This window comes from Heteronotia binoei, chromosome 8, assembly GCF_032191835.1.
Source record: "Heteronotia binoei isolate CCM8104 ecotype False Entrance Well chromosome 8, APGP_CSIRO_Hbin_v1, whole genome shotgun sequence".
Lineage (NCBI taxonomy): Eukaryota > Metazoa > Chordata > Lepidosauria > Squamata > Gekkonidae > Heteronotia > Heteronotia binoei.
In genome coordinates, this window is record NC_083230.1 from 130,668,510 (window position 1) to 130,691,600 (window position 23,091).

Genomic DNA, 23,091 nt, shown 5'->3' on the forward strand with positions numbered 1-23,091 from the left:
GAGCATTTGGAAAATGATACATAGCTGTGCTCTCTACCATGCCCATCTCCCCACCCCCCATTCTTTTAGTCCTTCATCTTCCACATTCTCTTAATTCTTGATTTTAGCTTGTTTTGTATGGTGCGTGTTACTTATATTCCAGTACCCTGTTTCATTTGTTCCACTTCACCTGTTGAATCTGTGGCTTTTTAACGGCCTCAACAGGTCCACTACAGCCAAAACCAACCAAGAACCACCGGAGTTCATATTGTTCTGCAGCTAATAACTCTAAAGGGAATATAAAACATTTCCTGGGTGTCTAATTCATAGCATGGTGACGTTTCAACTTTCTCTGGCTTTCCAGAACCTTCCGGAAGGCCCCTTTCACGTCCTTGTTCCGGAGGCTGTAGATCAAGGGGTTGACCATGGGGGTGATGCAGATCATGCTGGAGACCAGAGTGTCAATCTCTGAAGAATAGCCAGCACTTGGACGGTTATAGTTAAGTGCTCCATTTCCAAAGTAAATGATGACAACAGTGATGTGAGAAGCACAGGTGGAGAAGGCTTTGCGCTTGGTCTCGGCGGAACGTTTCCTCAAGATGGAGGACAGGATGAAGACATAGGAGAGAAAGATGAAGAAGAAGGGACCCCCACCCACAAAAAAGCTTGTGATGCGGATGACAAGCTCATTGATGTGTGGATCGCTGCAAGCAATTTTAAACAGTGGGGGCAGATCACAGTAGATGTGATGGATCTGGTTAGCTGCTCCACAGAAATATAACTTGGAGCTGAGAGCTGAATGGATAAGAGCATGTAGGAAGCCCCAGACCCAGGTGGCAAAGGCTAGGATGGTGCACACCTTGGGGCTCATGAGGTGAGAGTAATGCAAAGGTTTACAGATGGCAGCGTAGCGGTCATAGGCCATGACAGTCAGCAGGACACATTCTACCCCTGTGAAAGAGATCAGGAAGAACAACTGGGCCATGCACTCGTGGTAGGAGATGGTTTGTTGCTGGCGCAAGAAGTTCACCAGGATCTTGGGGACCGTGACGGAGGAGAGGCAGATATCTAGAAAGCAGAGATGGCTGAGGAAATAATACATGGGTGTATGAAGGCTGGAATCCATTTGAATCAGAATAAATATCATGAGGTTCCCCAGCACGGTGACCAAGTATATAGCTAGGAATGGCGGGAAGAGGTAGATGTGGCTGTTTGGAATGCCGGAGAAACCCAGTAAGATGAACTCCACCACTGGCGTCTGGTTCCTCACTCCCATTGAGAGCTCAGAACTTACCTGTAAGAAGAAGAAGAAAAATCAACTGAGAAAAGACACCTTGGCATAGCAAGTGTATTGGGAATGCCTCTTGACGCATTGACGCCATGAGAAAGAAGTAGCGTTCTTGGAGTTATTACCCCCCCACACACACACACAATATTGAATGCATTCCTGATCCATGAATTCTGGTTCCTCCCTCCCTCCACTGAAGCTTCCCTCCCTAGCACCCCCCCAGTGGTCTCCTCCATGCGAAAAGACAGTGTCGCTGTTCTCCCCATCCTGCAACTATCTGCTTCCTTTGAACAAAGTTTGAGTCCAGGGGCTCCTTTAAAACCAAGAAAGTTTGGTGCACACAAAAGGTTATCCCTGGAATAAAACTTCTTTAGACTTAAAGGTGCCCTTGACTCAAACTTTGTTCTGCTGCTTCAGACCAACCCGGCTTCCCGCTTGGATCAACTTCCGCTGAATGAGTTGATTCCCTCCCCTATTGATTGCCTGAGGTTTTTTATGGGTCTCTCCTCAAATGATTCTCCTGTCTGAATTTGGTCATTAACTGTTTGAATGGGGGAGTAGTCCTCTCTTTTTCATTTCATTCATACATGACTTGATGTATAATGTATTTTTATGCTGTGAGCCGCCCTGAGCCTGCCTTGGCGGGGAGGGCGGGATAGAAATATAAAGTTATTATTATTATTATTTATCCTCACAACTACCACGCTAGGTAGGTCAGGCTGAGAGAAGATGGCTGGCCCAAGTTCTCCCACAAAACTTCATGTCTGAGTATCTGGATGCGAGTGCCCCACATCCTACTCTGACCTCTGGCCAACCTGTAGCACTGGCTCTCTTACTGGGTGTTTGGCACCACCTACACCTGAGGAAACCTACCAGGTGCTTGGAACTTCCTCTCTCCCTGCAGTCCTTCCTTCCCCTCCAATTGCCTGTCTGGGGTTTCCACTCGAATGCCTCATTGCCTTCTCAGACTTCATACATCTATTACAGGATGCACAGTGGTGTGTTCTGTTTCCTTGATTTATTTTTATTTTTCAATTTCTATCCGACCCTCCCTGCAAGTGGGCTCAGGGCGGGCGAAGCTCCCTCTAAACTGTTGAGTCTTGTGGGCAAAAATTCTACTTTGTGAACTACCGGCATTAAAGTTACGAGCTGCTGCACAAATTAGTTTGCTCTGGGGCCATCTTTCCTGAGCTATGACAAAATGTGTGAGCTGGAGGCTAAGAAACTGTGAGCTAGCTCACACTAACTCAGCGGAGGGCAGGTAACTATAAATCTAATAAAAAAACAGTCAACATATAGGTGTAAAAACAAGTACATAGATTAAAACACTTAAAAGATGGCAAAGCATAGTGAATTAGTAATCACTGTATGACCCCACAGGAGAGTAGATGAAATGGAAAGCAGAACGGCATTATCAACAAATGATAACATTTTATAGCTATTTTACTGAGGTATTACTTTGATTGCGTTAGTTTAAGTTAAGTTGCTGAAGCAGCAAAAACACAAACTGTCATCCTTTGCTCTTGGTATATTTTGTTATCTAAGAACATAAGAGGCACCATGTTGGATCAGACTAATGACCCATCCAGTCCAACACTCCATGTCACACAGTGGCAAAAAAACCCAGGTGCCATCAGGAGGTGCATTAGTGGGGCCAGGACACTAGACGTTCTCACACTGTGCCCCTCCCAAGCACCAACTCAGAGCATCACTTGCCCCAGACAGAGAGTTCCAACAATATGTTGTGGCTAATAGCCACTGATGGACCTCTGCTCCAGATGTTTATCCAATACCCTCTTGAAGCTGGCTATGCTTACGGCTGCCACCACCTTTGAGTGAAGGACTTCCTTTTATCTGTTCTAACCAGACTGCTCAGCAATTTCATTGAATGTCCATGCATTCTTGTATTGTGAGAAAGGGAGAAAAGGACTTCTTTCTTTACCTTCTCTAACGCATGCACAATCTTGTCAACCTTTCTCATGTCACCCCTCAGTCGACATTTCTCCAAGCTAAAGAGCCCCAAGCATTTTAACCTTTCTTCATAGGGAAAGTGTTCTGAATCTTTAATCATTCTAGTTGCCCTTTTCTGGACTTTTTCCAATGCTTTAATATCCTTTTTGAGATGCGGTGACCAGAACTGCACACAGTATTCCAAATGAGACCGCACCATCGATTTATACAGGGGCATTATGATCCTGGCAGAATTGTTTTCGTTCCCCTTCCTAATAATCCCCAGTTTAGCGTTGGCCTTTTTAAATTGCAGTTCCACACTGCAATAAAAGATGGCAAAGCATAGTGAATTAGTAATCATTGTATGTCCCCCCCTCCCACTCCCCAGCTGGAGCAGATGAAATGGCAAGCAGAACGGCATTATAAGTAAACGATAATGTCATATTGTTGTCATTTTGTTGAGGCACTACCTGGATTGCATTAATTGAAGCTGTCGAAGCAGCAAAAACACAAACTGCCATCCTTTGCTCTTGGTATATTCTATTACCTTAGGAGAAATGTCTGTGGCCTCCATTCCACTGTTTCAAAATCTGCAAGGCTCACCTGGCTGGCATATACGCTGGCATGCTCTGGAGGGGGGAGGCTTAATAACAGGCAGCAACAGTTGCGCACAGACTTGTGCTAACTATTTACAAATTTACAGTTATGCTAGTATACACTGACAAAGTGCTTCACCAGGCAACACGACTGAGAGCAGAGGTGAACTGTAGAACCTATTCACCGCTGTATACATACAGCAATACAGAAGCACCAATCAGCACACTGTGCTAAGCCATCCTGCATAGGCACAATTACTCTGGACAGAACCGGTATGAACCAGATAAAGGAAGCTATCATGAACTATCACAGATCACTGGCATCAAACTCCAGACTAAGCAGCAAGCATATGCTGACATACCTGGAATGGTTGTTTAGGCAGGCAAGGGGCTCAAGAACATATATATGAACCTATGAAGCTGCCTTAGACTGAATCAGACCCTGAGTCCATCATAGTCAGCCTTGTCTACTCAGACTGGCAGCGGCTCTCCAGGGTCTCCAGCTGAGGTTTTTCACACCTACTTGCCTGGACCCTTTTTAGTGGATGATGCAGGGATTGAACCTGGGACCTTCTGCTTACCAAGCAGGTGCTCTACCACTGAGCCACCGTCCCTCCCCAAGAAGCCCCCCTTTTTCTGCCAGAATGTTGACAAGGGGGTTGTTGGACACCTGGAGATAGCCCCCCCCCCCAAAAAAAAGCTACTCACCTTTGCACATGGATGACAAGTGATGTAGGTTTCCTCCTCCTCCTTCTCCAGGCTTTTGGCCCCTGTTCATCCTGTTTACCAGATGAGAGCACTTTAGGCTAAAGCTTCCACGATGTTACTGCATGGCAGCCCCAAGATGTGGAACCTACCCTGGGTCTCGAAAGCCTGTCTCCTCAGCGAGCAGGAAGACTCTGATGCCCTGGAGCAGACACAGGTATGTCAGGAAAGCAGAATTCTATTCCTGGACAAGGGTCCTTTGGGGATGGTCCTGGATTTGAGACCTTCAGGGAGCGAAGTGCAGCGGCTGGAAGCTCAGGGGATTTGTCTGGGTTGTGTCTCACGTCTCCTGGGGAGAGAAGTATAATTTATACCCGGAGGCACGTCCAGAACATGCCAACCTGCTGTGGGCTGGGCTAGTGATGTTGTCTTCAGCTTTCTCCCCAAAGCTACTCCCTGGCTTCATTTTCTGTTCTATGAAGTTTGGCTGGTCCTAGTAAAAAGTAAAGTTGCCAATCCCCAGCTGTCTGTGTTTGACAAAGAAGTCAGTTTCAGTGAGATTTACAGAAATATGCTGCAGTTGCTCAACATATGAGGCTGCCTTATACAGAATCAGACCTTTGGTCCATCAAGTCACTATTGTCTTCTCAGATTGGCAGCGGCTCTCCAGGGTCTCAAGCTGAGGTTTTTCACACCTATTTGCCTGGACCCTTTTTTGGAGATGCCAGGGATTGAACCTGAGACCTTCTGCTTCTCAAGCAGATGCTCTACCACTGAGCCACCCTCCCTCCCCTGCTCTCCAGGGTCTCAAGCTGAGGTTTTCCACACCTATTTGCCTGGACCCTTTTTTGGAGCTGCCGGGGATTGAACCTGAGACCTTCTGCTTCCCAAGCAGATGCTCTACCACTGAGCCACCATCCCTCCCCTGCTCTCCAGGGTCTCAAGCTGAGGTTTTTCACACCTATTTGCCTGGACCCTTTTTTGGAGGTGCCAAGGATTGAACCTGGGACCTTATGCTTCCCAAGCAGATGCTCTACCACTGAGCCACCGTCCCTCCCCGTTTCTCCCCTCAGGAGAAAGGATTTCTTAAAGACTTACTTTTGAAGCAATAGCTCATGCTATTTTATAGCATATCATGTGCATAACCAAAATTATAAATCAAAATTACAATAAAGCATTTGCCATTTTTCATCATGAAAGTGTCCATGTAGAGTAAAGACTCCATGTCTACGCATGCCTCTCCCCGTCTGCCTTCCATTGGCAGAGTCTCTGACAGTGGAAGGGAATTGACGGCCTCTCAGATGCGGGGTTTCCATCCCCCCCAGTCACATGCAACGGACTGGCCAATCCTGTGGTCCATCCCCCCACCCCCAACTAAGCAGTGAGCCAATGGTGTATGCATGGGTGGGATCACCATGGGGATGGCTTCTCTCTCGCTCGTCCCCCTGTGCTCCCCCTCTCTGCCTGGCGTAACGTCTCCCCTTTGGAAGCCACCTACGGCCACCTACGTTACTTCTATACTCAGGCGTGCCTACACAGCGGTTCTCAGAATTGGACTGCTAATTCTCTATAGCAACAGACACACCCCAGGCAATTCCCCTGCGCCAGGTGCCTTGAACACCCTGCTCAAGTAATCTTTCATTCAGTATGAGGGGCTGAATCACTCTTTGAATCTAGTTCCCCATCCAGCTCTTTGATCTGAGCATGGAATGACTTGGGGCTTTAGAGACATCCTTGCAAAACCAATGTCAATGTGATCTTCAAGGTCAGCCCTGTTCATCATCTGGATTCAGGGCCAGCTGAAGTTTCACCCCCATTTTAGGAGATAACACCCCCCTCCCCAAAGCTCATTACAGTAATTAGTCCTGGAGGGTCCCAGGGCACACCAGCTGTGGCAAGGTCATCTCCATCTGGTACGCTGCAGATGGGAAAGCTGAAGCTTTTGTTAACAGTTAGAAACCACAATTATCTTACATCTGCGATAAACCACTTCGGCCATGTTCTGTAAGGAAAGGCACAATATACTTTTCTGTAGAAATGGATATTGTGCTGACACGACATCTCTTCCCACAGGCATCTGGTTTAGGACATCCATTTTGTGCTAACACGACATCTCTTCCCACAGGCATCTGGTTTAGGAGATGGACGTTGGGGAAAGAAATGTTTCAGTTGCTTTCTGCTCAGCGGCTTGTCTATCACAGGACAGGGGAGGGCGGTCTGTAAGTTTATAAATAAATAAATATAATATAGTGGGTTCTATACAACGATGAGGCGAGGAGGTAGTGAACACAGGTCTTTTATTGAATACAGCATGGTATACCGCTGCCTACAAGGTAACTACTAGGACCGCAGGGCCCACTATATATACACACTCAAAATTCCTGCACTGCCTGTGACTGGACCATTCAAACCAGTCAGGGGCTCTTGATTGGAGCAGGGCAGCAGGATTTGGATCCTTCTGCCTATTGTTCCCCAAGTCCCCAAGCTCTGTCCTTCAGGCCCCAGTGCTTCAGGCAAGAACTCCAGCTTATACAATTCTATACAACATCCCTCCCCTCTTAGTTCGCAAGCCTAGCTGACGTAGTCATTGAGGTAGGCTGGCTTACGATGCTCTCTGGTGAACTGCCTGAGCCCCGGAGGGGGTGGTGGAGCGGATGCAGTTGCAGCGGCAGTGAGTGGAGGGGTCGCCGCTGTATTGCTCTCAGCAGGTGGCTCCCGGGCCTCCATGACCACCGACTCCACCTGAAGGGTGGGGCTCCGGGCCCCTGCCTCCGCTGTGGCAGTCGGGGAAGGAGTGGAGCTGGCGATCCAGTTGTCAGGACTGTAATCGTCGACTTCTACCTTGTGGCTCTCGCGGGACCTTAGCTGGTCGATGTGCCTCCTTATAGTGGACACCCCCTCTGTTGTAACCTCATATATTATGGACCCCAACACCCTGGCAACCTGAGAGCCAGTTTGGTGTAGTGGTTAAAATTGTAGACTCTTATCTGGGAGAACCAGGTTTGAATCCCCACTCCTCCACTTGCACCTGCTGGCGTGGCCTTGGGTCAGTCATAGCTCTGGCAGAGGTTGTCCTTGAAAGGGCAGCTGCTGTGAGAGCCCTTTCAGCCCCACCCACCTCACAGGGTGTCTGTTGTGGGCTGAGGGAGATAAAGGAGATTGTGAGCCACTCTGAGACTCTTGAGTGGAGGGCGGAATATAAATCCAATGTCTTCTTCTTCTTCTTGCCGGAATCCAAGCGGGCCCCCCACCCCAAAGTTCTTAGCCATAACGCAGACCCCATATCTAGCCCCAGAGGTGCCTGGATCAACTCTGGAACCTCCTGCAGGTCAAGAGCTCTGTCTGCATGCAATTGGTCTAGTAGGGTGGCTACCCGGCGGCCCATGAGGAATTCGACAAAGCTACGGCCCACGGCTGAAGAGGGGATACTGTGCTGCGATAGTAAGAATTCTGCAAGGCGGCCCTCCCACTCCCCCTGCATGATGCAGCGGAGCAATTCTTTAGTTGTCCGCACCATCCTTTCGGCCTGGCTGCTGGTGGCTAGGTGGAAGGGGGCTGACATGATGTGCCTAATGAGGTTTCAGGCGTAGAAGTCCTGGAATTCTCCTGACGTGAAGGCCGTCCTGTTATCTGAGACCAGAGTGTCTGGGAGGCCATGCATGGCGCGCACCTGGTGGAGGCCGCCAATGGTGACCTGGGAGGAGGTGGATGCAACTGGGAGCATCTCCAGCCATTTTGAGTATGAGTCCACAATTAAGAAGGGCCCCCAAAGTCCAGGTGCGACTGGAACCAGGAGTTTTGTGTGGATTCCCAGTGCTGCACCAGAGCCTGGGGAGGCACTGGCCGGGACTCCTGGCAGGGCAGGCAGCAGGTGACCCAAGACTTGATCGCATCGTACGTCCTGGGCCACCATACATAACTGCAAGTGAGTGCCTTCATGCACACTATCCCTGGGCGGGTTTCGGGTTTCATGAGGATTCGGTGTCTCAGAACTGGTGGCTCCACCACCCTGTTCCCCCATAGCAAACACCCCTTATGGACAGAGAGCTCATCCCTGCGGGATGCAAACGCCCCAAACTCCGGTCCCACCCGGCCCGTGGGCCATCCCCTCCACACCCAGTTCAGAACTCGGGAGAGTATTTCGTCCATTGCCAATCAGTCTGCAATGTCTTTTGAGTGCACTGGGCGGTCCGGGGGGGGACTCTAGAAGCAGGATCTGGTGTGCTGGGGCCGGATCCGAATCTTCCGACGGCAGCAGCAGGTGGCTGATGGTGTCCGCGTGGCCCATGACTTTCCGCAGCTTGTACTGAAGACCATACTGGTATCCCACCAAAAAAATAGACCATGGTAGTACCCTGGGTGACAACATCTGGGGCGTTTGTCGGTCGGGGGCGAAGAGGCCGAGTAAGGGCTTGTGGTCCGTATGGATGGTGAAGGGCTGGCCGTATAAGTAATCATAAAATTTATTTACTCCCACCACGGTTGCCAGGCTCTCCTTGTCGATTTGTGCATAGTTGCGCTCCGGTTTCTGCAATGTTCTGGAGTAATAGGCCATATATAGCCCTTGATACAGAGGTTCCCCACCCCTGCTCTAAAGGGAATACAAAACATCTCTGGTGCCCTAATTCATAGTATCATGATGTTTCAGCTTTCCCTAGAACCTTCCGGAAGGCCCCTTTCACGTCCTTGTTCCGGAGGCTGTAGATCAAGGGGTTCACCATCGGGGTGATGATGCAGAACATGGTAGAGACCAGAGTGTGAATCTCTAAGGAATAACCAGCGCTTGGATGGTCATAGTTAAGCATTCCATTTCCAAAATAAATGATGACAACAATGACGTGAGAAGCACAGGTGGAGAAGGCTTTGCGCTTGGTGTTGTCAGAATGGATCTTCAAGATGGTGGCCAGGATGAAGCCATAGGAGAGGATGATGAATAAGAAGGGTCCCCCACCCACAAAAAGGCTTGCGATGTGGATGGCAAGTTCACTGGAGAGCCAGTTTGGTGTAGTGGTTAAGTGTGTGGACTGTTATCTGGGAGAACCGGGTTTGATTCTCCACTCCTCCACTTGCACCTGCTAGCATGGCCTTGGGTCAGCCATAGCTGTGGCAGAGGTTGTCCTTGAAAGGGCAGCTGCTGTGAGAGCCCTCTCCAGCCCCACCCACCTCACAGGATGTCTGTTGTGGGGGAGGAAGGTAAAGGAGATTGTGAGCCGCTCTGAGACTCTTCGGAGTGGAGGGCGGGATATAAATCCAATATCTTCATCTTCTTCTTCATCTTCATTGATGTGTGCATCGTTGCAAGCAATTTTCATCAGTGGGGGCAGATCACAGTAGATGCAGTGGATCTGGATGACTCCACAAAAGGACAACGTGGTGTTGAGCGCTATATGAAAAGCGGAGTTTAGGGCTCCCCAGATCCATGTGGCAAAAGCTAGCGTGGTGCACACCTTGGGGCTCATGAGGCGGGAGTAATGCAGAGGTTTACAGATGGCAGAATATCCGTCATAGGCCATGACAGCCAGCAGTGCAGCCTCTGTCACTGTGAAAGAGGCCAGGAAGAAGATCTGGGCCAGGCACTGGTTTTAGGAGATGGTCTGCCGCTGGTACAAGAAGTTCACCAGAATCTTGGGAACCGTAACGGAGGAGATACAGATATCTAGAATGGAGAGATGGCTGAGGAAGTAATACATGGGGGTCCGGAGGCTGGGATCCAGTTGAATCAGAGTAAATATCATGAGGTTCCCCAGCACGGTGACCAAATAAATGGCTAGGAAAGGCAGGAAGAGGTAGTTGTGGCTGTTTGGAATGCCGGAGAAACCCAGGAAGACAAACTCCACCACTGGCGTCTGGTTCCTCACTCCCATTGAGAGTTCAGGACTTACCAGTAAGAAGAAAAAAAACTGAGAGAAGACACCTTGGCATAGCAAGGGTATTTGAGATGCCTCTTGACAGCTTGGAAGTCACTGAAGTCATGAGGAGGAAGTAGGGTTCTTGGAGTTATGCCCCCCTCAATGGATATTGGATGTGTTACTGATTCATGAGTTCTGGTTCCTCCCTCCCCAGCACCCCCAGTGGTCTCCTCCATACAAAAAGGCAGTGTCTTTGTTCTCCCACCTTGCATCTATCTGCTTCCTTTGAACAAAGTCTATGTGCAGCAGCAACTTTAAGACCAACAAAGTGTTATTCTGGGGATAAGCTTTTCTGTGCATACATACAATAGGTTACACTGGAATACAACTTTGTTGGTCTGAAAGGGGCCCCTGGACTCAGAATTTATTCTGCTGCTTCAGACCGACCCGGCTTTCCACAACAGTCAGCTTCCTTTGAATTAGTTAAGCCCTCTCCTCTTTGAGTCCTGGGGTTTTTTACCGTTCTCTCCTCAAATGATGCTCCTGTCTGTATTTGGTCATTCACTGTTTGAAGGGGGAATAGTCCTTTCCTGTGTTCCCTCTTAGCTGAGTGAGCTTGAGCTAGCTCACAGATTTTTAGCCTCCAGCTCATACATTTTTGTCTTAGCTCAGGAAGGATGACCCCAGAGCACACTAATTTATGTGGTAGCTCACAACTTTAATGCCAGGAGCTAACAACTTTAATGCCAGTAGCTCACAACTTTAATGCCAGGAGTTCACAACTTTAATGCCAATAGCTTAAAAAGTGGAATTTTTGCTCACAAGACTCTGCAGCTTAAAGGAAATATCCTCTCTTGTTTTGTTTGTTTGTGGGGTAATCCTAGGGTTCTGTCCCTTTCGATGCTTTCCTTATACATGGACCGATTTTGTACTAGGCTTGTTCCGGGTGGAGAGCCCTTTTGCTCCCGGGACTTCTCTCAATTTTCTCACAAGTTGCCCCGGAACTGCGAGTTGGTGTGGTGCTCTTCCACAGCAAGCACGATCCTCTTCCAAGGGGTTTCTGCTTGCCACAGGAGAACAGTGCGCCAACTCACAGCTCTGGGGCAACCTGTGCAAAAACGGAGAGAAGCGCCGGGATAAAAAAGACTCTCCACTCCAAACAAGCCCTAGTGTGAAATCGGTCAGAGTCTCTAGTTGGATTTTGCAGATTATCTCTGACTGCCACATAGAATCATAGAAGAATCATAGAGTTGGAAGGGACCCCCAAGATCATCTAATCCAACCCCCTGCACAATGCAGTAAACTCACAAATACCTCCCCCCAAATTCACAGGATCTTCATTGCTGTCAGATGGCCATCTAGCCTCTGTTGAAAAACCTCCAAGGAAGGAGAGCCCACCATCTCCCAAGGAGAAAGTCTGTTCCACTGAGGAACCGCTCTAAACTCACAAACCCTCCCCCTAAATTCGCAGGATCTCCATTGCTGTCAGAGGGCCACCTAGCCTCTGGTGAAAAACCTCCAAGGAAGGAGAGCCCACCATCTCCCGAGGAGGAAGCCTCTTCCACTGAGGAACCGCTCTAAACTCACAAACCCCTCCCCCTAAATTCGCAGGATCTCCATTGCTGTCAGAGGGCCACCTAGCCTCTGGTGAAAAACCTCCAAGGAAGGAGAGCCCACCATCTCCCGAGGAGGAAGCCTGTTCCACTGAGGAACCGCTCTAAACTCACAAACACCTCCCCCTAAATTCACAGGATCCTCATTGCTGTCAGATGGCCATCTAGCCTCTGTTTAAAAACCTCCAATGAAGGTGAGCCCACCACCTCCCAAGGAGGAAGCCTGTTCCACTGAGGAACCGCTCTAAACTCACAAACCCCTCCCCCTAAATTCGCAGGATCTCCATTGCTGTCAGAGGGCCACCTAGCCTCTGGTGAAAAACCTCCAAGGAAGGAGAGCCCACCATCTCCCGAGGAGGAAGCCTGTTCCACTGAGGAACCGCTCTAAACTCACAAACCCCTCCCCCTAAATTCGCAGGATCTCCATTGCTGTCAGAGGGCCACCTAGCCTCTGGTGAAAAACCTCCAAGGAAGGAGAGCCCACCATCTCCCGAGGAGGAAGCCTGTTCCACTGAGGAACCGCTCTAAACTCACAAACCCCTCCCCCTAAATTCGCAGGATCTCCATTGCTGTCAGAGGGCCACCTAGCCTCTGGTGAAAAACCTCCAAGGAAGGAGAGCCCACCATCTCCCGAGGAGGAAGCCTGTTCCACTGAGGAACCCCTCTAATGGACATCTTGCCCTATTCTTCCGCAGAACATAAGGACATCAGAGAAGCCATGTTAATCAGGCCAATGGCCCATCCAGTCCAACACTCTGTGTTACACAGTGGTTAAAAAAAAATCAAGTGCCATCAGGAGGTGCACCAGTGAGGCTAGAAGCCCTCCCACGGTGTCCCCCCAAAGCACCAAGAATACAGAGCATCACTGCCCCAGACAGAGAGTTCCAACAATACGCTGTGGCTAGTAGCCACTGATGGACCTTTGCTCCATATGCTTATCCAATCCCCTTTTGAAGCTGCCTATGCTTGTAGCCTCCACCACCTCCTGTGGCAGTGAATTCCAAATGTTAATCACCCTTTGGGTGAAGAAGTATTTCTTTTTATTAGTTCTAACCCAACTGCTCAGCAATTTCATTGAATGTCCACGTGTTCTCGTATTTTGAGAAAGGGAGAGAAGTACTTTTTTCTCTACCTTCTCTATCCCATGCATAATATTCTAAACTTCTATCATGTCACCCCACAGTCAACATTTCTCCAAGCTAAAGAGCCCCAAGCGTTTTAACCTTTCTTCATAGGAAAAGTGTTCCAAACCGTTAAATTATTCCAGTTGCCCTTTTCTGCATTTTTTGCAATGCTATATCTTTTTTGTGGTGTGGTGACCAGAATTGTACACAGTACTCCAAATGAGGCCGCACCATCGATTTATACAGGGGAATTATTATATTGGCTAATTTGTTTTCAATCCCCTTCCTAATAATCTCCAGTTTAGTGTTGGCCTTTTTAAATTGCAGTTTCATACTGCAATAAAAGGCTCACCGGGATTTGCTGTTTAGCCTGGTGTCCCAAAGCTACTCACCTTTGCACATGGATGACAAGTGTTGGTAAGTTTCCTCCTCATTCTCTGTTGGAACTCAGTCCTAAAATGGCTGACTGACTCCATCTTAGTAATAGTAATGTTGTTTCTGCAATGTCATGCTGAGTCATGCTGCATCATGATCAAGCTGTTACCTGTTACTGAGGTAAGGTGGGATGACCTCACCTGTAATTAGGCTTTGTGCTGACTCACAGAGCTGATGCAACCCTGATGATTGGTACGTGTACTTAGGGAAGCTCAGTGAGCCTGCTCAGTCTGCCTGTAAGGATTGTGGGTTCTGTGAGGCCCTCTATCTGGGTGGCAGCGATCACTGCTGGTGTTGGATCCTAGGCTACTGTGCTTGGATCGTGCTGTGTATACTTACTGCTGTATACTGTTATCTACTGAAGTGTGTACTGATTACTGTGTATGACCTTGGCCTGGCAACGACTCTGAATATTGGATACTTTCCTGGTAAATATATCTACCATTGAATACAGCTGTTTCTCTTGTCTATTAATTCCTGTGTTTTTGCCTGTCCCTCTCCTTCAGCTCTTCTGCTGCGTGCAAAATACTCTAACATTGGTTATGGGCCCAGAGCTCCCAGTGCTCCCAGTGTTTCCAGAGGTGCTGCTGTTCTGAAGACAGAGGAGGCAACACAGTGTTTTGGAAGAGACGGAGGCAGACTGCCAAGTTGCCCAGGTGTCCAGTGATAAGTAGCAGAGATGGAAGCTGCAAATGTTGTTTCCTTCTCTGGGCTCAGCATTACTAAGCTGAATGGGACTAACTATGCTACGTGGTCCCAGAAGGTCAGTCTGTTATTAAAGCACCAAGAGCTGTGGGAGGTGGTGGCTGCTCCTATCAGTAGCCCGGAGGGTGAAGAGGAGGCTGCTGAGGAGGCAGAGGAAGCTGCTGAAGACAGAAAAGCTGCAGACCTTTTGCGTAAAAAGGATGTTAAGGCTTTGTCTTTAATAGGTCTTTCTCTAGACGACTCCCAGCTGGTGCATATAGCAGGACTGGAGAAGGCTCATGACTGCTGGAATGCTTTGAAGGAAATTTACGTCCGAGGAACTGTCGGTTCTCAGATTCGTTTGGTGAGGAAGCTTCTGCATACCAGGCTGGCAGCTAATGCTGATATGTTATCTCATATAGAGTCTATGCGTAGGATGTTTCTAGAGCTAAGAGAGCATAACCAAATGTTTTCTGAATCACAGGAGGTGTGCATACTTTTAAGTTCCTTAGATGCATCATATGACGCTGTGATAACGAGCCTGGAGGGTTTGCCTGAGACAGGGTTAACCATGAACGTCGTAACTGGACAGCTTCTTGATGAATATGGCAAGAGACAGTCCAATTCCTCTCTACGTGCGGAGAGAAAGCCTGTCTGTAAGCCAGAGAGGGGCAGTGGATTTACTGTTAAGGAGGATCCTGACTGTCAAACAGGTAATGTAATGGCTGTAAGGAAGAAATGTTTCCGGTGTGGCTCATCTAGACATTTGTTTAGGAATTGTCAAGACCAGAAAGGGAATGTCCGGCCCTTTCCCAGCCGAGCCAGCTTACTGGCCATAGGCTGGGGGCCGTCGTTGCCTCACCGGAAGGAGGGAGGGGCAGCCCGATCACCCGACATACGGGTGTTCAGTGAGGCATGGAGCTGGGGCTTTATAAGCCCCGGTTCCCGCCTCTCCACGCAGTTTGTTTTCGGCTCTCTGTGGAGAGCCACGTGTGTCGAGCTGCAGCAGGGTCGGGGCCTGGGCAGCTAGAGACCGCGCGCTTGCAGGAGGCACATCCGGCGGATCAGCTGTTCGGCGGCGGCGGTTTGAGCGCGGCAAGGCGCGCTTGCGGCGGCTGAATCGGCGGCGCGGCTGGCTTCTCAGCACATCAGCTGTTTGGCGGCGTTGTGCTTCGCGCGGCGAGACGCGCTTGCGGCGGCTAGGACGTCTGTCTCGACTCAGGCTGTATTACTTGGGCTTGGGGGGCGGCTTGGGCTGAACGGGCGGCGCAGACGCTTCCTTGCAGGGCCCCTCGGGGGTCGGGCCAATCCCGGGCAATCGTTGGGCATTCCTTCTTTTCTTAGGCTAGCCCCATTCAGGGCAGCGCGAAGCGCCTGGTTCCCTGTAGCGCAAGCGGCTGGCCAGTGACGACGGTTGCTTTCCCCTGTGCGTCCTTAGGCTCCATCAATACCTAGTTTGCCTGGGTTGCCTCTGGTCCTGCTGTGGGGGCGGTGGACTTCTTTCCCCCCTCCCTTGTGTTAATTCCCCAGGTGGAATAGTTTCTAGCTCACTGCTTCAACTTCCTGGTGCTGGCGTTCTGTAGTGCACCCCCCCCCCTCCCCTGCCTCCCTGTGTTGGTGGCGAGTTGTAGGGGTTGGTGCCTGCGTTTGGGCTGGGCTTGGTGGCTGGGGCCTACCCCATTGACCACCTCTTCATCTCCTCATATCAGTAGAAGGGGTTGGACTGAAAGGAGCCTTTAGTGGCGGGTTAATACCAGCATTTGCTATTCACGGTTCATCATCACACTATGGCACCAAAAAAGGGGCAGGGCAAATCCAAGGGCAAGCAGCCCGCCCGCCCGCCCCGGGGGCGGGGTCAACAGGGAGCCCCAGCTGAGGAGCAGGGGCAGAGCGAGCAGGTTCGCCGCGCTATTATGAGTCAGTTGGATGCCCTTGAACAGGAGCGTGTGGCTAGGGGTGCACCCATTTGGGAAGGGCGTCGCCGTGCCACCGGCCGGTCGGCGCGGCTGACCTTCGAATCAGAACTGCTTGCACGGCTGTCTGCTTTTCAGGGTGGGCCGGCTGAGCCTGAAACACCGTTGGAGCCGGACCAGGAGGAGGACCCAGGAGAAGGCCCGTCGGGCGTGCCATCGGGGGACGGTTCATCTGGCAGCGGGGGACCGCAGCCCCTTGGAGTTTCGGGCGTCTTACCAAGTGACGGGGGTAAGCCCCTTATTTTGCCGGTTCAAGGTTGGCCTTGGGGACCCATTCAGCCGCCCCCCCAACCGCTGGGGACAAGTGTGGGTGGGTGGGGACCCGGGTTGATGGGAGCTAGTGAGCAGCTGCCCCCGGTTCAGCCAGGTGCTTGGGGTTTCCATACGCCCAGTTTGCTTTCCAATGCGGTTTTGTCTCCCACGGGTCAGCATGTGGGCGCTGTGGCGCCACCTGCGGCCCCTGCCCCCCTGCCCACACCTGGCATTTTGCCATGGGGTGGGCAGCAGTGGGCTCAATTACAGGGGGCTTGGCCTGCAGCTCAAGGGGGCGGGTGGTTTTATCCCCCGAACCCCTATGCAAGTATCCCCTTTCACTCTCTCCCTTATGGTGACACATCCTTACCGTTGGGGGATCACTTGACGGCGGCCACGCGGGAGAAAATTCTCCGCGGGGAGTATGTGGATGTGTTTAGTCTACTGTTCCGTGAGCTCGAGAAGAAGAGTAAGGATGAGCTCGACGATAGGGAGAAGGAGAAGCTAAAGCGTAGGAAGGTAGACAGGGCTTGGGCAAACTGGTTGCCTGGATTTCTGATTTATGCCGGTGTCATCGCAAGGGCACAGCCGGCTCGGGCGGCCGCCCTCTTTCAATATATGGACATCGTGTATAGGGCTTACACGGACTTCGTCGGTGCAGCATGGCTGCAGTACGACGAAGCCTTCAGGATGAGGGCTGCTGTTAATCCCGGCATGCCATGGGACCAAATAAACCAGCAGCTGTGGTTGCAGCTGATGGCCCCGGCGAAACCAAATGCTGGGGATAGGTCCGATAGTGGCCATTTAGTGCACAAATCGCAACAGCAGCAGACTACCACAGGTGCCCGCGTTGCCGCGGGCCAGCCGGTTCAAACCCGGTTGTTGTGTTGGGAGTTTGCATCCAAGGGTGTGTGCCCCAGGAAACCTTGCAAATTCCGCCATGAATGCCCGCTCTGCGGGGGAGCCCACGCACTGTCCGCCTGCAGCAGATCAAAGCCCGGAGCGGGCGGCAGGCGCCCCGGTGGTGGCGGCGGTGGCCCGCAGCCACCTGGAAAAGGGCCCCAGCCCCATCCGCCTGCCGGCTCTCAGTAAACTGTTGGCGGCATACCCGTGCAGGGCGGATGCTAGATATTTACTGGAGGGGTTTACTTTGGGTTTCCGGATCCCATACAGGGGGCCTAGGGCCCCCTTTTTAGCCCCCAACCTAAGGTCAGTGGTTGGGCTTGAGCATGTGGTCAGGGATAAAATAGCTAAGGAATGCCTTGAAGGCAGGGTCCTTGGCCCCTTCGACGCACCGCCTGTCCCTACTTTGAGGGTATCCCCGTTGGGGGTGGTGCCCAAGAAGGCAGTGGGTGAGTATAGGATTATTCACCATTTGTCCTATCCTAGGGGAGCATCGGTAAACGATGCTATACCTGAGGAGCTTTGCACAGTGCGCTATACTTCCTTTGACCAAGCGGTCAAAGTAGTTCGCGGCTGTGGAGTTGGGGCGGAGTTAGCGAAATGCGACATTAAGTCTGCATTCCGCCTCTTGCCGGTCCACCCCGAGGACTTTGAGTTGTTGGGGTTTTCCTTTGGAGGAAAATTTTACATGGACCGGGCACTGCCGATGGGCTGCTCCATTTCTTGTGCTGCGTTCGAGCGATTCAGTTCCTTTTTGGAATGGGCGCTCAGGCACAGGACTGGGGTTAACGACACGGCGCATTACCTGGACGACTACCTTTTTGTAGGTCCAGCGGGATCAGATCAATGCGCCAGGTTGTTAAGCTCATTTCAAGAGTTAGCCCTCGAACTTGGGGTGCCATTGGCACATGAAAAAACCGAGGGCCCTAGCACAGTCCTCACTTTTCTGGGTATAGAACTGGATACTCACCGGCAGACATCGCGTTTGCCGGAGATTAAGGTTTCTGATCTTAAGGGCCGGTTGGCCACTTTGAGAGGACAGCGGAAGGTTTCCCTGTTAGAACTGCAACAAGTGGTAGGCCACCTCAATTTTGCCTGCAAAGTGGTGGCCCCCGGCAGGGCCTTCCTGCGACGCTTGTGCGACGCTATGGGCAGGCTGCGCCTCCCTCACCATAGGGTCCGAGTCACTGCTGGTATGAGAGCTGACCTTGAGGTTTGGGAGGTGTTTCTGGAATCCTTTAACGGGGTTTCTTTCTGGAGGGAAGACCTGAAGATTGAAGCTGAGCTCCAGGTCTCCTCTGATGCGTCCGGTGCTAGTGGGTTTGGGGTGTACTTTAGGGGCCATTGGTGCGCTGAGCAATGGCCCGCTGAATGGTTGGATAGTGGGCTCTGTAGGGATCTCACGTTTCTGGAATTTTTCCCCATCTTGGTGGCAGTTTGCCTCTGGGGTGAGCAGCTTGCCAACCATTCAGTTTTGTTTTGGTGTGATAACATGGCTGTGGTACATGTTATCAATTCCTTGACGTCTAAATCGGTTGCGGTCATGAATTTGGTCAGGTTTTTTACCCTGCGTTGCCTCCGGTTGAATGTTTTATTCCTGGCCAGGCACGTACCGGGCGTGTGCAATGGTGTGGCGGATGCTCTGTCTCGCCAACAGATGGAGCGTTTCCGGCAGTTGGCCCCAGAGGCAGATCCATGCCCGGCGGAAATGCCCGCGGAGCTCTGGAGGCTTGGGAAAAGGAAGCCGGTAGGGCCATTCAGTTGGCACTAGCCCCCAGTACGAGGAGGGCGTATGCTAGAGCGTCCGCTCAGTTCGGTGAGTTTAGGAGTGCTTTCGCACTCCCGGATTGTTGGCCTGTCCCTGTGGAGCACATTATGCAATTTTGCGTGCATCAGAAGGAACGAGGCTTGGGGTTGAAAACTATAAGGGGACAGTTGGCAGCACTGGCCTTCGACAGCAAGGTTCGCGGATACCCAGAGTTCACAGGGGACTTTAGAATTAGGAAGATGTTAGAGGGTTGGGCACGTGAGCGGGTCCGGCCGGTAGACGACAGACAGCCTATTTCGCCGTCTGTCCTCAGTGGACTATTTGGGGGTTGGCCCAGTGTCTGCTCTTCCTCATTCGAGGCGGCATTGTTCCACGCCGCCTTGTTGTTGGCCTTCTTTGGGGCCCTGCGCGTAAGCGAGCTGGTTGTGCAGTCAAAGGCCGACACTTCTGGGAGGGCGCTCCAATCCGGAGACGTAAAAATCACCAATAGTCAACTGGTTTTGACAATTCGGCGGTCCAAGACTGATCAGAGGCAGAGGGGAACCATCATCACGACCGGCAGGTGTGCATTACAGGAATTATGTCCGGTCAGGGCCGTTCGCCACTACGCCCAGCTCAGGGGCGAGGTCCAGGGTCCGTTCCTTAGACATGAGGATGATTCCCCTCTTACCAAATATCAGTTCTGGTCGGTTACAAGCAAGGCCCTAGTCCGATTGGGTCTTTCTGGCGTCAAATTTGGGACGCATTCCTTCCGGATCGGGGCGGCCTCCACAGCCGCTTCTATGGGATATACACCCTCTGCCATTCGGCATATCGGCCGATGGCGGTCGGCGGCGTATAAGTCCTATGTTCGCCCCCTGGTCACCTAGTGGGTAGGTGGGGGGAGTTGGTTGACTGCATGTTGTTTTGTTATGCTGACAGTTGTTTGTTTTTTCAGGTGCTGTGGCTCGGGGTGAGAGAAGGCGGGTTCTCATCTGCGGGCACAGCATGGTTTTCTGGGCTGCCCATTTCGCCAGACGTTCTCCGGTGGGCACCCAGCTGGGTCTCAGTGCGTGGGCCACTGTGGAATGGCTGGGTCGTCGGGGGCTGCGCTGGCCCGGGATCATGCCACTGTTATTCAGGGAACGGAGGGCGTTGCCTCCACACATTCTTGTCGTTCACTTGGGAGGGAACGACTTGGGATTGCTGCGGGGGAAGGCCCTCTCCCAGCAGGCGCTGGCTGACCTCCGCGAAATTCGGCGCAGGTGGCCGGGGGTTATATTGGTTTGGTCGGCAATTTTGCCGCGCATTGTGTGGAGGCATGCCTTCTCGCCAGGGGGAATTGAACGGGCCAGACGTAAGGCCAATAGGGCCATTCAGAAGGCCATGGAGGACGGATTAGGTATTTTTCTGCCTCATCCGGCCATACGGGTCAACCAAGGGGACCTGTATCGGCCGGATGGGGTGCATCTGTCTGACTTGGGTAACCGGGCCTTTTTGGAGGAAATTCGGCAGGGGGTGCGGCTGGCTCTGGGCCACCCGTTGGGGCGCTAATGCCTAAGCAGAGGCTTGGCATTGGCGGTGGCTGGATGAGGTTTGGCCACAGGGTTTCCCAGGGGAGCACCTATGGCCTAGCACCGTTGGTGCGGTGGTCTGCAGGAACCGTAGATGGGCTAAACGGCTCAGTACGGTGATGCAGATCACAGGGAGCCTCACCTGGGTGGATCTTTCCATGGGGATCGATGCCAGCCCGGTTGGTGATGGCTGGAGGCCTGGCCGCTCAGTTACAACCCGATTTCGGCGGGTTTGTGCTGGGGGCAGGGTGGCTCGCCCTTTAGACAAGGCGGGGTCCAGGTGTTGACCCCAGGGCTTGTCTGGTCTGGTTTCCCCCCCCTGCCAGTTATACTTGTTAACTTTAATAAAGCGGCCCGGTTTTAAACCCAACAATTGTGTCTGCCTCTTCTTTCCGACTGGGGGGGCAAAGAGAGACGGTCTGAAATGAGGTCTGCTGATAAGAGTGGTAATGTGCATCTCGTTACTACTGGTAAGTCAACTAACCACACTCAATCTTTCCTAATTGACAGCGGAGCATCGGAGAACCTCTGTAGAGAGAGGAGTTTGTTTACTTCTTACACACCTGTTGATAACCAGTCTGTTGTTTTGGCAGATGGAGTTAAAGCAACTGTTTTTGGCAGAGGGAAAGTGTTCCTGCCAAGCCTAAGGAAGGAGCTGCTTATGGGTTTTGTTCCTTCACTTAAGATGAATCTGCTGTCTGTGTCTGCTCTGTGCAGGGAAGGTTTCAAACTGCAATTTGACACCTCGTGCTGTGAGCTGAGGACCAGTGACGGTGTGTGTGTAAAGGCAATGCTGAAGGAAGATTTATACTTCTTGCATACCAAGGTACAAACGTGTAATAACGTCTGTGTAAATAAACCAGTGCATGATAATTGCTGTCATCTTTTACACAGGAAATTAGGCCATGCTGGTTTTCCTGCTCTAAAGAAGACTGTTGAACAGGCAGAAGGCCTTAGTCTTAAACCTTGCAAGGAATTTCTTGACTGTGAAATCTGCAAGCTGGTAAAGTCTACAAAAGCTCCTGTGCGTACTCCAAGTAAATTTACTAGTAAGAAACCTCTTGACCTAGTGTTCTTAGACCTGATAGGGCCCTTTAAGGAGTCAGTGGGCGGGGCCAAATATGTCTTAAGTATAGAAGATCACTATTCAAGGTATGGTTTTGTTTACCTGTTGAAAGCTAAAACTGAAACCTTTCAAAATATGCAGAATTGGCTAAGGTTTGTTAAGAGAAAAACTGGAAATGTGCCTGCATGCATTATTTCTGATAGAGGCTCGGAATTTGTTAATAAACGTTTTCAAAGTTTGTTTGCAGAGCTTGGGATTGAGCACAGATTGACTGCTCCGTACAGACCTACCCATAATGCTTTTTGTGAGAGAAGAGGCCGTACATTGCAAGACATGTGCCAGTGTATGTTACGTGATGCAGATATGCCCTGGAGATTTTGGGCAGAGGCTATGTGCTGTGCCAACTACAACCTGAACAGAGTTTGGTGTTCATCAACTGGCAAAATACCAGCAAGCCTATGGCATGACAAGGTAACTAACTTGGCAAATTTGCATGTATTTGGAGTTACAGCTTTTGTTCATATTCCTCAACAGCTCAGACGTAAAGGCCAACTGAAGGCTAGATGTATGAGGTTTCTCGGGTATGAGAGAAACGGGAGCTGTTATCGTTTTGGCACGCTCGACAGTCGTGAGGTGGTGATTAGTGCTTCAGCCACGTTTCTGGAGAGATCAGAGGGCTGGGATCGTTGCACCCAATCGCCAGCGTTCTGTCCTGAGGATGACCAAGGAATCCGGTTACAAGTCAGCTCGATGCCTAGCAACCCAGAGGAGGGAGAGGCGGCTGAGTTAACCCCAAAAGAAGAGATGCCTGACGAGGAGGAGATGGAGGAGAAGCCTACTCGTGAGGAATCATCCGGGAGAAATGTGCCAACTGATGAGCCTGCATTGAGGAGATCTACACGTGAAAGAAGAGCTCCTGAGAGATTTAGTCCTGTAATGTCTGCTATACATGAGCCTGAGAAATATACTGACATTTTCTCTTTGTCCAAGGAAGAGCAGTGTAACTGGAAGGCTGCTATGAACGATGAACTTTCTTCCCTGAAACGTTTAAATGTTTATGTTGAGACTGATACTGTACCTGCTGGTGTAAAACCCATAGGCAGTAGATGGGTATACAAGGTGAAAACAGACCAGTCTGGGGGAAAAAAGTATAAGGCGAGGCTTGTAGCACAAGGTTGCAGACAGACTAATGAGACTTATGACGAAGTGTTTGCTCCAACGTTAAAGAGCAGTTCACTTCTGACTGCGTTAACTGTGGCAGCCAGAGAAAAACTCCATTTTACCCATTTGGATGTCTGTGTGGCATACCTAAATGCTAATTTGGAGCACCAAATTTATTTAAAGAGACCAGAA

The 23,091-nt window shown here is 50.9% G+C and overlaps 1 protein-coding gene, 1 non-coding gene and 1 pseudogene across 2 annotated transcripts; all 3 read right to left on the bottom strand.

The window, feature by feature from the left end:
- Positions 1-298: 298 nt before the first annotated feature.
- On the bottom strand, positions 299-1,255 carry LOC132575816 (olfactory receptor-like protein DTMT). Its single transcript, XM_060244506.1, has one exon. It carries the CDS (start codon positions 1,253-1,255, stop codon positions 299-301), a length of 957 nt encoding a protein of 318 aa, XP_060100489.1.
- A 3,979-nt stretch (positions 1,256-5,234) lies between these two features.
- On the bottom strand, positions 5,235-5,305 carry TRNAL-GAG (transfer RNA leucine (anticodon GAG)). Its single transcript has one exon. It is a non-coding gene; the product is annotated as a tRNA-Leu (tRNA).
- A 3,847-nt stretch (positions 5,306-9,152) lies between these two features.
- On the bottom strand, positions 9,153-10,382 carry LOC132575817 (olfactory receptor 5V1-like; annotated as a pseudogene).
- Positions 10,383-23,091: the final 12,709 nt, after the last annotated feature.

Bases quoted from the DNA above. Each gene is read 5' to 3' on its own strand.
- LOC132575816 (XM_060244506.1), bottom strand. From the start codon at position 1,255: ATGGGAGTGAGGAACCAGACGCCAGTGGTGGAGTTCATCTTACTGGGT.